The sequence below is a fragment of the Salmo trutta genome, chromosome 22 (genome assembly GCF_901001165.1).
Source record: "Salmo trutta chromosome 22, fSalTru1.1, whole genome shotgun sequence".
NCBI lineage: Eukaryota > Metazoa > Chordata > Actinopteri > Salmoniformes > Salmonidae > Salmo > Salmo trutta.
The window spans coordinates 48,916,894-48,930,813 of record NC_042978.1 but is presented as its reverse complement, the minus strand read 5'-3'; the positions used below and the strand labels follow the sequence as shown (position 1 = coordinate 48,930,813).

Sequence of the window (13,920 nt, the reverse complement as noted above, 5' to 3'; positions counted from 1 at the left end):
CTAGCACTCCAGTGTTAAGTTGTAAATATTTCGCTACTATGGCCTATTTATTGCCTTACCTCATCACGCCATTTGCACACACTATGTTTGTTTATTCCATGTGTAACTCTGTGTTGTTGTATGTTGTCGAACTGCTTTGCTTTATCTTGGCCAGGTCGCAGTTGTTAATGAGAACTTGTTCTCAACTAGCCTACCTGGTTAAATAAAGGACTTGTTCTCAACTGGCCTACTTGGTTAAATAAAAGGTGAAATACATAAATAGTTAAAATACACACCAGTTGTTTGAACACAGAACAAAAACAATCTGTCAACATAAAAAATGCACAGAACAGAAGGACAGACAAAGTACACAGAACAGAAGGAGGACAGAAGGACAAAAAAAACAGAACAGACAAGTAGGCTACAGTCCCGTAAGGCGGCGCACATTGGCCCAGCGTCGTCCAGGTTTGGCCGGGGTAGGCCGTCATTGTAAATAAGAATTTGTTCTTAACTGACTTGCCTAGTTTGATAATAAAGGTTACATAGTTCTGTGCTCTGCAGCAGCGAGCTACTCTGTAACTCCTGTGACTCCTGCAGCAAAGTGAGTCCGATAAGTATCTGTAAAATGAATTCCAGAGCTTTGGAGACCCCAGAGAGAATGAGAGGAAACGTCTGAGAGGGATGAGTGGAAAGCAGGAACACACGTCTGAGAGGGATGAGTGGAAAGCAGGAACACACGTCTTCTCTATCGGAGTGCAGAGTCAGAGAGAGGAGACGAGAGGGTTTTGCTGTTGTTCTCAGGTCTAAGCATACTACTTACTGAACTAGTGTCTGGTAGGATCCATATCTGGTAGCTGTGCTAGCTACGCCGACCAGCTTTGGTGACAAAACAATCACTTCTTGTGGAAAAGCCTAAATAAAGAAGACCTATTTTTAATGGAATGAATTCCATCTGCAGGCAAGCAAACTCCTGAAAATGTTTTTTTTTTGTCCAACCTCGATGTGAGCCCAAAATGGCACACTATTCCCTTTGTAGTACACTACTTTTGACCAGGACCCATTGAGCACTATGCAGGGAAAAGGCTGCCTTTTAGGATAAACCCCATGATAAAAAGGCAGGAGCTCCTGATGTTAACGTGATATGTAGCAGAGCAGAAGTAAAACTCTAGGTCAGTTCCCCAAAGGATCACAGTCCCTTACAAATAACCCTTTCATTCTCAGTCACTAAATCTGCACAATCGCTTTGCTTGCTGCCCAGAGAGGCAGCACCTGTTACCTAAACCAAGGTGAAATAGCCACGGCAGAAGTAGTCTGAGTGCCAGTCTGTTTTGCTATAGTTTCACTCCTTGACACTACTGTTATGCTAAACGTTGGCAAATGACACAGAGTACGAGGAGCGAATATTACTTAAAACAGATTGGTACCCAGGCTGTCAGAAGGATATGGGGGAGGATATGGGGGAGGATAAGGGTAGGGTCTGGGTAAGATATGGGGGGAGGATATGTGCAGAATAAGGGTAGGGTCTGGGTAAGATATGGGGGAGGATATGGGGGAGGATATGGGGGAGGATAAGGGTAGGGTCTGGGTAAGATATGGGGGAGGATATGGGGGAGGATATGGGGGAGGATATGTGCAGAATAAGGGTAGGGTCTGGGTAAGATATGGGGGAGGATATGGGGGAGGATATGTGCAGAATAAGGGTAGGGTCTGGGTAAGATATGGGGGAGGATATGGGGGAGGATATGGGGGAGGATATGGGGGAGGATATGTGCAGAATAAGGGTAGGATCTGGGTAAGATATGGGGGAGGATATGTGGGAGGATATGGGGGAGGATATGTGCAGAATAAGGGTAGGGTCTGGGTAAGATATGGGGGAGGATATGGGTAGAATAAGGGTAGGGTCTGGGTAAGATATGGGGGAGGATATGGGGGAGAATATGGGGAGGATATGTGCAGAATAAGGGTAGGATCTGGGTAAGATATGGGGGAGGATATGGGGGAGGATATGTGCAGAATAAGGGTAGGGTCTGGGTAAGATATGGGGGAGGATATGGGGGAGGATATGTGCAGAATAAGGGTAGGGTCTGGGTAAGATATGGGGGAGGATATGTGCAGAATAAGGGTAGGGTCTGGGTAAGATATGGGGGAGGATATGGGTAGAATAAGGGTAGGGTCTGGGTAAGATATGGGGGAGGATATGGGGGAGGATATGTGCAGAATAAGGGTAGGGTCTGGGTAAGATATGGGGGAGGATATGGGGGAGAATATGGGGCAGGATATGGGGGAGCATATGGGGGAGGATATGTGCAGAATAAGGGTAGGGTCTGGGTAAGATATGGGGGAGGATATGGGTAGAATAAGGGTAGGGTCTGGGTAAGATATGGGGGAGGATATGGGGGAGAATATGGGGGAGGATAGGGGGAGGATATGGGGGAGGATATGTGCAGAATAAGGGTAGGGTCTGGGTAAGATATGGGGGAGGATATGGGGGAGGATATGGGGGAGGATAAGTGCAGAATAAGGGTAGGGTCTGGGTAAGATATGGGGGAGGATATGGGGGAGAATATGGGGGAGGATAAGTGCAGAATAAGGGTAGGGTCTGGGTAAGATATGGGGGAGGATATGGGGGAGAATAAGTGCAGAATAAGGGTAGGGGTAAGATATGGGGGAGGATATGGGTGAGTATATGGGTAGGGTTATGGGGTAGAATATGGGGGGGATATGGGGGAGTATATGGGTGAGTATATGGGTAGGGTTATGGGGTAGAATATGGGGGGGATATGGGGGAGGATATGGGGACGAAATGGGGGAGGATATGGGTAGAATATGGGTAGAATATGGGGGGGATATGGGTGAGTATATGGGTAGGGTTATGGGGTAGAATATGGGGGAGGATATGGGGGAGGATATGGGTAGAATATGGGGGAGGATATGGGTAGGGTTATGGGGTAGAATATGGGTAGGGTTATGGGGTAGAATATGGGGGAGGATATGGGTAGAATATGGGGGAGGATATGGGGGAGGATAAGGGTGAGTATATGGGTAGGGTTATGGGGTAGAATATGGGGGAGTATATGGGGGAGGATATGGGTAGAATATATGGGGTAGAATATGGGGGAGGATAAGGGGGAGGATAACCCCATTAGGGCTGTGATGGTCATGACATTTTTGGGGTCGAGGTTATTTGTCAGGCAAAATGTCAGCGTTCTAACGACACAATTAAAATGCGCTCTATTTTCTCCTCTCATCTCCGTCTGCAGTGGTCAGGCAGTCGCAGTACAGATAGAACAAGGATCCAGATGTTTCACAGGATGTATAAATCTGATAGCTAAAGAGACTGGTACTCAGACTAACATTCCACTCCTTTGCCAAAGAGACGGACCTTTCTGCAAATCTCAACGTTCAATATGCAGTCGGATTTACAGCGCAGTTGTTGACCGGCAATTGGTAACATTAACATTTTCCAAGATAACGTTTCGGGGTGGGTGCACATTTGGCGCAATATAGAATTAGAATGTTATGAAGAACAGACAATATCACTAGGGCTTGCTGCAGTCAATCCCCTGATGAAGAACAGACAATATCACTAGGGCTTGCTGCAGTCAATCCCTTGATGAAGAACAGACAATATCACTAGGGCTTGCTGCAGTCAATCCCTTGATGAAGAACAGACAATATCACTAGGGCTTGCTGCAGTCAATCCCCTTATGAAGAACAGACAATATCACTAGGGCTTGCTGCGGTCAATTCCCTTATGAAGAACAGACAATATCACTAGGGCTTGCTGCAGTCAATCCCCTTATGAAGAACAGACAATATAACTAGGGCTTGCTGCGGTCAATTCCCTTATGAAGAACAGACAATATCACTAGGGCTTGCTGCAGTCAATCCCTTGATGAAGAACAGACAATATCACTAGGGCTTGCTACAGTCAATCCCCTTATGAAGAACAGACAATATCACTAGGGCTTGCTGCAGTCAATCCCCTTATGAAGAACAGACAATAACACTAGGGCTTGCTGCGGTCAATCCCTTGTGAGAAGGCTGTGTCAATCCAAGAGCATGTTGTTCAAAGTGACTAGAGAGGACTCCGTAATAAGAGAGAAATAAAGACATAGAAAATATTAGCCTAGAAGATTCAAAAATCACTCAGTCGCATCTCAGAGGAATATATCATTCCTCGCACATATTCTGATCATCATGGTATGCTTACATTTTTACCATTTTGTTATGCTAATTTCAGTTATATTATTTGTCCCTTTCTCTTAAAACATCTAGCCAGGGGTCTCCCGAGTGGCGCAGAGGTCTAAGGCATTGCATCACAGTGCTTGAGGCGTCACTACATCCCCGGGTTCGCTCACAGGCTGTGTTACAGCCGGCCGTGACCGGGAGACCCATAAGGCAGTGCAGTGTCGCCCGGGTTAGGGGAGGGTTTGGCCGGACGGGATCTCCTTGTCCCATTACGCGCTAGCGACTCCTTGCGGTTGCCAGCTGGACGGTGTTTCCTCCAGACACCTTGGTGCGGCTGGCTTCCGGGTTAAACGAGCAGTGTGTCAAGAAGCAGTGTGCCTCGGCAGGGTTGTGTTTCGGAGGACGCATGGCTCTCAACGTTCGCCTCCTGAGTCCGTAGAGGAGTTGTAGCAATGGAACAAGACTAACAACCAATTGGAAATCACAAAATTGGGGAGAAAAAAAAAGGGGGGTAAAATTACTCCAAAAATATTTTATTTAATTAATTTAAAAAACATTAACTTACCTTTATTTAACTAGGCAAGTCAGTTAAGAACAAGTTCTTATTTTCAATGACGACCTAGGAACAGTGGGTTAACTGCCTTGTTCAGAGGCAGAACGACAGATTTGTACCTTGTCAGCTCGGGGATTCGATCTTGCAACCTTTCGGTTACTAGTCCAACGCTCTAACCACTAGACTACCCATCTCCCCATCTAGCCAGAGCATAAGGAAGTACAGCTACAGATAATGTTACAGCAAGGGATATTCAACCAGGGGCTCCTCCGAGGTACTGCAGGCCAGGGGGTCCGCCGAGGTACTGCAGGCCAGGGGGTCCGCCGAGGTACTGCAGGCCAGGGGGTCCGCCGAGGTACTGCAGGCCAGGCGGTCCGCCGAGGTACTGCAGGCCAGGGGGTCCGCCGAGGTACTGCAGGCCAGGGGGTCCGCCGAGGTACTGCAGGCCAGGGGGTCCGCAGAAAAATATATATTTTTTAAGTACTTTTTAAAATATTTCTATGTAATGAATATTAGCAACAGAATAAAACAACTGTAGAAACAAGGGGCATGTTCTTTATAAATGTCAACTTTATTTCTCAACTCCTAATCTTTTAATAACACTCATTGGAGCTAATTATACCCACTGGACTATCTGCATAGGGTTTGAACAAGAAGCCATGAGTACAATGCTGGTTTCTCATCACATGGCTAACCTTTGTTTAACCAGCTGCTATTGGAGAACGTGTGTTAGAGTTGGCCTTTCTAGCTAATAGGCTGTTAGAGTTTACACTTCTTCCAATTATAATGTGTAGAGGTCAAAATAATAAAACAAGCTTCAAGTGAAGTCCATCCGTGAATCCCAAATGGGACCAAGTCTATCCGTAAATCCCAAATGGGACCAAGACCATCCCAAATGGGACCAAGACCATCCCAAATGGGACCAAGACCATCAAGACCATCAAGACCATCCCAAATGGGACCAAGACCATCCCAAATGGGACCAAGACCATCCCAAATGGGACCAAGACCATCAAGACCATCCCAAACGGGACCAAGATCATCCCAAACGGGACCAAGACCATATTACCAGAGGCTGTTTGAGCTTCTCTCAGCTCCAAAGTGTATTCTCTCCTCTCCTTGTGGAAATGTTTGCTCCGGCAATAGGCCTAGTTTTGCTGTGGCATTCACTAAGATAATGACTGCTTCCAGACTGCTACCCGATCACCTTCTAGTGCATGTCTCTAGCTAGCTAACAAAGCCCATATTAAAAACATCCAATGAACAGGATGGCTGTTGTATTCCACTAGTGATTACACTGCTAGTCCCAACATAGGCCTAGCTTCATTACAGTAACAGAAACGCAAAGGGCAGTCAAAGAAGGGCCCCCATTGAACGTTTATTAAACAGTATAGAAGGTAGGCCATCGCCTACTGTTCATGCAATGTGTTCATATGGCCCATGTGAGTTTGGACATACCATTACCTGACGGTTTAACAACATCTCACATTCAGAATTTTTTTTTGTAATACTTCTAAGAATATAATGCATGTGTTTGGCTTAGAAAGCATGTAACCTGGGCTTGCTGCTCTGTTCAGTTGTTTCCATCCTGCATAGTAGGTGTCGGGATCAACATTACATTGTGTGATCGTTAATATACCATTAGAAGAATTACCGTAAGAGATGCGTTAACGTTCAGAACGAGCATCACGGGCTTTAAAACTTACCCCCTGTCCAGAAAATACTATCGTTAAATACACGTTAAAAAGCTTGTTACGGTCTATGAATGAGTTAAAAACAGCTAGCTTTTCCGAGTAAAGTTATCAGTCCTTTTAAATCAATGTACTTACCTAAAAGCTTTTTGACCTCCTCCTCGCTCATGTAGACGTTGACACTGTGGAGGTTGTTGGTGACCGGAGCAGGGACACTGCTAGCGAGACACACGGTCCTTTCCACCAACAGCAGGAAAAATAATAAACCCCCGAGTCTCCACTGAACCGAATACGGCCAGCCTCGACACACCGAGGGGTTGCCACAGCGGCGAACCAGTCCCTGTTGCCCTAACAACATTGTCGTTTTGTCTTGTAGCTAGCTCACTAGCTAGCTAGTTGTGTTTCTTCGCTAAGTTGATTTCCCCCCACACACACACCTTGTTTCCAAATCATCAATACATATTTTTTTTCATCCGTAGCTCAAGTTAATTCCTAAAGGCAACATTACTATTTGGATGTTCAAACGATCTTTTTTCTTTTTGCCGTTTGTCCCAGGTTGTTCGTTCTTCTTGATTGTTGATTAGCTAGCTAGCTAACTGACTAGCCGAACAAGCTAACTTCAGCCAGACTCCACCGCGCTCCAATATGCAATTTATATATATTTTTTTTTTGGTTTGTTGTCAAGTTTGCAAATGTTTGGATACAATTCTGGATTCTGCTATCTTTTACACATATTATATTACTTAGATCTATTTAACTTTAGAAAATATAAATAGTTCAGATTTTCACGACTATATAACATGTCATCTTTCATGGTCCGTTGTTCCACCTGTGTGAAGTTAGCCACAACAGTGACCTTCTCCTTCTTGGGGATTGGGGGTTGGCGGATCACATCCAATTTAAAGGTGCACACACCACCACCTACTACATTCAAGTGTAAGGCCAAGTCACTGCCTTATCTACAGAAAATTCTCTTGATTATTCCTGTTCCCAAAAGGAGAAAAAAAACATTGCACCACCAACTAACCCTACACCTATATAACACTATTTCATAACAATCACCACCCCATAAACTGTTCTGCAGTAAAATCTCATACACACCCAGGTAATTCTTTGCAGCTGCCACCTACACTCATTAAAAACCCACTACCCCATTCCACTACATTGAACCTATCTGTTCCTGCACCGTGCCAACGACCTGGGTAGAGGACGGGACACCACTCCTCAACACACCCTGGAACCCTTCTGAAGTCAAATCTCGTATACCAAAATACTTCTGTGCAGCTACCACCACAACATCTATTTTCTGTGATTTACGTTCCATTTCTGTGGTACGGTTGATAACCATTGCTATGAACGCTAAGAAGCCAACCTTACTGAAGCATATATCACTGGTTGGCCCATCCCTCTGTGATGGCACAGATCTACTACTCACAGGGATCCTCTCAGGATCCCTCACCCTTGACCCATCCTCCTCTACTTTCTTCACTGCCTCAGCATACGACACCTTCTGCACTACCCTGACCACTTCAACCTGCATCTCTCACTCCAAACACTTCCGATCGCCAGCAACATGGAGCGGCAGGTAGACTAGTGGTTAGAGTATTGGGCTAGTAACCGAAAGGTTGCAAGATCAAATCCCTGAGCTGACAAGGTAAAAATATGTTGTTCTGCCCCTGAACAAGACAGTTAACACACTGTTCCTAAGCCGTCATTGTAAATAAGAATTTCTTCTTAACTACCTTGCCTAGTTAAATGAAGGTTTTAAATAAAAACATGAGCACCCTTACAGTTGACATACACAACTTTATCCACCGGAACTACACAATTCTCTATCCCATGCCCTCCCGCACACTTCCCAAATAGTGGATTGAGTGGTTTGCTTTCAAAATAAAAGTCCCCCAAAAGAAAGTGATTCAAACGGATATCAATATTGGAATCATTCCATATTCGGACTAGATAACGCTAAACAAGGTCGGAAAGTTGTTATATAAATTCAACAAAAGATAATACTTTGTTAATTTGACACAAAAGAAGTTAACATCAGTTGCAATTGCACTGTGGATGTACAAGAATTGCATTGTGGGCATCCCATGCCCTCCCGTGCAATATACTGTACAACCTAACCTATGGATGTTGCACCCATGAAATGGGGTATCAGCCTACTCGGTGACACTCACAAAACACAAATATTATAGTATTAGCTCTTATTGTGGGACTCTAAAAACCAGTGTGAAATGAGACACATTAAGCATACAGCCTACAGTGAGTATTGAACATACAGTACATATTGGATGTGTACAGCCTAAATTAGAGATTGTGCACCCCTTGAAATGGCCTATCATTCTACTCAGTGACACTCACAGAACACAACTTTGTAAAGATTACATGAAACACAAAACGAAACCTCTGAGATTCAAGCCATCTATATTTCATTAGATTACTTCATTAATTTCATAAAGTAATTCAAAACGGGCATATCATAAAATTATATCACTCAGCTACATCTTTCTAAACAAGCACTGTGTTTTCTGTCAAATCATACAACAGTCCTTTGTCACAAAATAGGTTAATTCTTTACCCTGAAAGGACTGCTTTGGAAAACAAACACACATAGATACCACAACTGCTTCCGTCTGACAGTTGTTTTTATTTATTTAGGGCATCAACGGCAGAATTCATAATCAAGGACAATATCCAATCTGTACAGAATGCCCTTGATTTCAGTTTGGCATTGTTGTAAGGAGTTCATTATTCTATAACATAATATTATGGTTGCCTCATTATTCTATAACTTAATGTTCCGTTTGTCTCATTATTCGCTCTATGCTCCACGTCTATGGCAACCCATGGGATGACCTGACGTGCACAGGTACTCTCACTCCCTCTAATTCAGAACGACACCAAGTAAACTCTACTATGGGCACATTAGGCAGAACATCTACGTTGTACCAGCATAGGTTCGTTAATTCTTGGCAAACAAAAGAAGCAGGAGGCATTAGTACACTTGTTTTGATAGACACCATTCTGTGTACATCTGGGCCCATCTTTGGACACTGTGTTAATAAACCTCCAAACAAGCTTCAATGCCATACAACACTCCTTCTGTAGCCTCCAACTGCTCTTAAACGCTAGTAAAACTAAATGCATGCTCTTCAACCGATCGCTGCCCGCACCAGCCCGCCCGCCCAGCATCACTACTCTGGACAGTTCTGACTTAGAATATGTGGACAACTATAAATACCTAGGTGTCTGGTTAGACTGTAAACTCTCCTTCCAGACTCACATTAAGCATCTCCAATCCAAAATTAAATCTAGAATTGGCTTCCTTTTTCGTAACAAAGCCTCCTTCACTCATGCTGCCAAACATACCCTCGTAAATCTGACTATCCTGCTGATCATTGACTTTGGTGATGTCATTTACAAATTAGCCTCCAACACTCTACTCAGCAAATTGGATGCAGTCTATCACAGTGCCATCCGTTTTGTTACTAAAGCCCCTTATACTACCCACCGCTGTGACCTGTATGCTCTAGTCGGCTGGCCCTCGCTTCATACTCGTTGCCAAACCCACTGGCCCCAGGTCATCTATAAGTCTTTGCTAGGTAAAGCCCCGCCTTATCTCAGCTCACTGGTCACCATAGCAACACCCACCCGTAGCACGCGCTCCAGCAGGTATATTTCACTGGTCATCCCCAAAGCCAACACCTCCTTTGGCCGCCTTTCCTTTCAGTTCTCTGCTGCCAATGATTGGAACGAATTACAAAAATCACTGAAGTTGGAGACGTGTATCTCGCTCACTAACTTCAAGCATCGGCTGTCAGAGCAGCTTACCGATCGCTGCAGCTGTACACAGCCCATCTGTAAATAGCCCATCCAACCAACTACCTACCTCATCCCCATATTTGTTTTTGTTTTTTTCTGCTCTTTTGCACACCAGTATTTCTACTTGCACATCATCATCTGCACATCTATCACTCCAGTGTTAATGCTAAATTGTAATTATTTCGCCACTATGGCCTATTTATTGCCTTACCTCCTTACTTCATTTGCACACACTGTATACAGATTTTCTATTGTGTTATTGACTGTATATAGACTCACCAGGTGATGGCTATGATCCCTTATTGATGTCACTTGTTAAATCCACTTCAATCAGTGTAGAGGAAGGGGAGGAGACATGTTAAAGAAGGATTTTGAAGCATTGAGACAATTGAGACATGGATTGTGTATGTGTGCCATTCGGAGGGTGAATGGGCAACACAAAATATTTAAGTGCCTTTGAAAAGGGGTATGGTAGTAGGTGCCAGGCGCACCGGTTTGTGTCAAGAACTGCAACGCTGCTGGGTTTTTCACGCTCAACAGTTTCCTGTGTGTATCAAGAACGGTCCACCACCCAAAGGACATCCAGCCAATTTGACACAACTGTGGGAAATATTGGAGTCAAAATGGGCCAGAGCATCCCTGTGGAACGCTTTTGACACCTTGTAGAGTCCATGACCTGACGACTTGAGGCTGTTCTGAAGGCAAAAGGGGGCGCAACTCAATATTAGGAAGGTTTTAATGTGTATAATCTCACCACTAAATCTTGACTAGATTGTTGTAGACATCTATAATCCCACCACTAAATCTTGACCAAATTGTTGTAGACATCTATAATCCCACCACTAAATCTTGACCAGATTCCAGTTGAAGCTTGCATCCGCTACAAGACCATGGTGCTTGCCTACGGAGCTGTGAGGGGAACGGCACCTCCGTACCTTCAGGCTCTGATCAGTCCCTACACCCAAAGAAGGGCACTGCGTTCATCCACCTCTGGCCTGCTCGCCTCCCTACCTCTGCGGAAGCACAGTTCCCGCTCAGCCCAGTCAAAACTGTTCGCTGCTCTGGCACCCCAATGGTGGAACAAGCTCCCTCACGACGCCAGGACAGCGGAGTCAATCACCACCTTCCCGGAGACACCTGAAACCCCACCTCTTTAAGGAATACCTGGGATAGGATTAAGTAATCCTTCTAACCCCCCCCCCAAAAAAAAGATATAGATGTACTATTGTAAAGTGGTTGTTCCACTGGATATCATAAGGTGAATGCACCAATTTGTAAGTCGCTCTGGATAAGAGCGTCTGCTAAATGACGTAAATGTAAATGTAAATGTTATCGACATCTATATTCCACCACTAAACCACTTTCCCTCTCTTATTGTGTCATAATCCTCTCTAGTTAGTGGAGATGGTAGACACTTATATGGAATGGGAATTTCAACAGGTGAATGCTTGCCGTCGCACCTGCCAATGCACAAATGAGTGGTCTGTGTCTGGTGAAAATCCCATGTCTTTGTGTTCTACGATATGCTACCCCTACAAATGTAGCTTCAGAAAATATTTGTTCTACTTTTTCAAACGTGTAGATTTAGTTTCCTGAGTACGGTTAATATACCAACGCTGATCCTGATGTGTACATGATGAAAAATTTACACTTATCTGAAAACGTGATTACACTAGACTATTCATATGAGTGCTTGCTCTGTATGCAGGATAGAGGTACATGTGTAAGCAGGTTGCTTTCTAGTGTCATGTCCATCTCTACTAGTAATGTCTGGATAGAGGTACATGTCGAGGCAGGTTGCTTTCTGTTGTCATGTCCATCTCTACTAGTAATGTCTGGATAGAGGTACATGTCGAGGCAGGTTGCTTTCTAGTGTCATGTCCATCTCTACTAGTAATGTCTGGATAGAGGTACATGTGTAAGCAGGTTTCTTTCTGTTGTTATGTCCATCTCTACTAGTAATGTCTGGGGTGCATGGATTACATAGCTGTGATGAATGTTGCCGGGGTTTTGTTGTTGTTGCACATGATACACGTAGCTGAAAGGTACTGTAGACTCTATTCATAGCAAGGTGGAGGTGGTACAAAGGGAGAACAAACAACTTAAAGAAACCTTGCTTGATGTACAGTGTCGATCGATGCGGGACAATCTCATATTTTCAGGGATACCGGAGAATGACAACAGCAGAGGCTGTGAGGACACAGTCCGAGATTTTATGTCAACTCAACTAAAACTGCCCACTGATGTTGTGCGTGATGTAACTTTCTCCAGAGTCCATAGAATAGGTAAGACCTCTGGAAATAGGCCACGGGCTATTATTGCATGTTTTGACAAAATTAAGCAAAAGGAAATGACGAAGAACATGGGCAGAGAACTCAGAAACACTGATTTTGGAATGAATGATCACTTCCCCACCGAGATCAATGAAAGGAGAAAAAAACTATATCCCATCATGAAGGAAAAACGTTGCCTGAATCAACGAGTCTCCATGGTGATGGATAAACTTTATATCAACGGGCAATTGTATCGGGACTCTAGAGTAACTCCCTGGCTATTTTAATTTAATGTTCAAATTTGAGTTTGTATGTTGTAGTGTATCATGACAACTTCAACTATAACGAATACATTCTCTATTGATCTTCACTTGACAAGGAAAGGGTTGCATATAGCTCAGGTTAATGTATGTAGCCTTCCTAACAAAATACATGAGGTTTTTAACTTGGTCAAGATAAATAATATTCATATTTTGGCCTTGACCGAAACGCATTTAGATGCATCTGTAAATGATGGGCAAATTAACATTCATGGATATAGTCTACTTAGAAGGGACAGGAATAGGAATGGTGGGGGCGTAGCACTGTGTATTCAGAATCAGATACCTTTTAAGAGGAGGGATGACCTTAATGTATGTCAAGTAGAGGCACTATGGGCTCAAGTACATCTGCCTCACCAGGCAGCCATATTGGTAGGATGTGTGTATAGACCTCCTAGCTCTAAGGTGTCCTATTTGGATGACTTATGCACTGGGTTTGACAAGGCCACAGATAGCAACAGAGATGTATTTATCTTGGGTGATTTTAATATAAATTGGAAGGATCACAATAATTTGAATAGAACAAAATTGATGAGATATGCTATGAACTGTGGTTTGAAACAAATGGTTAATGATACTACTAGATCATCAATTAAGTTGGGTCATCGTTCAGACACATGCATTGATCTGATTTTCTGTAATATACCATCGCAATGCTTAAAAGCCAGATCAATGCCAGTGGGCTGGACAGACCATAATATTGTGACCGTAACCATGAACACCAAGGTTCCAAAGAAACCCCCTAGGATTGTGGTCAAGAGAAATTTTAAAACATTTAATTATGAGCTATTTCTAAATGATTTGGCTGCTGTACCCTGGGAGCTGATTTATCTAGAGGATGATTTAAATCACGCTACAGAATGTTTTATTGATTTGCTCACTGAGGTTATGGACCATCATGCCCCTATAAGAAAGAGTACAGTTGGTGCACGTCCATCTCCATGGATTGATGATGAACTGGGTGAGGCTTTTTCTCAAAGAAATATGTTAAAAGTCTTAGCAGCCAAGTCAAAACTAGAAATTGATGAACAGAATTATAGAACATTTCGTAATTATGCAGTTAAATTGAATCGAAGGAAAAAAAAGTT

General features: G+C 43.8%; 1 protein-coding gene across 4 annotated transcripts in view; it reads right to left on the bottom strand.

Moving 5' to 3' along the window:
- The window catches only part of LOC115158884 (tyrosine-protein kinase RYK-like), an 83,900-nt gene extending 76,577 nt beyond the window's left edge, over positions 1–7,323 (bottom strand). The window contains exon 1 of one of the 4 annotated variants that reach the window (XM_029708297.1): positions 6,553–7,323. In XM_029708297.1, coding sequence (XP_029564157.1) covers positions 6,553–6,772 — 220 coding nt within the window. In that variant the 5' untranslated portion in view covers positions 6,773–7,323. The remainder of the gene's footprint in view (positions 1–6,552) is intronic. The other 3 variants (XM_029708299.1, XM_029708298.1, XM_029708302.1) reach the window with 3 other exon arrangements.
- Between the last annotated feature and the right edge of the window lie 6,597 nt (positions 7,324–13,920).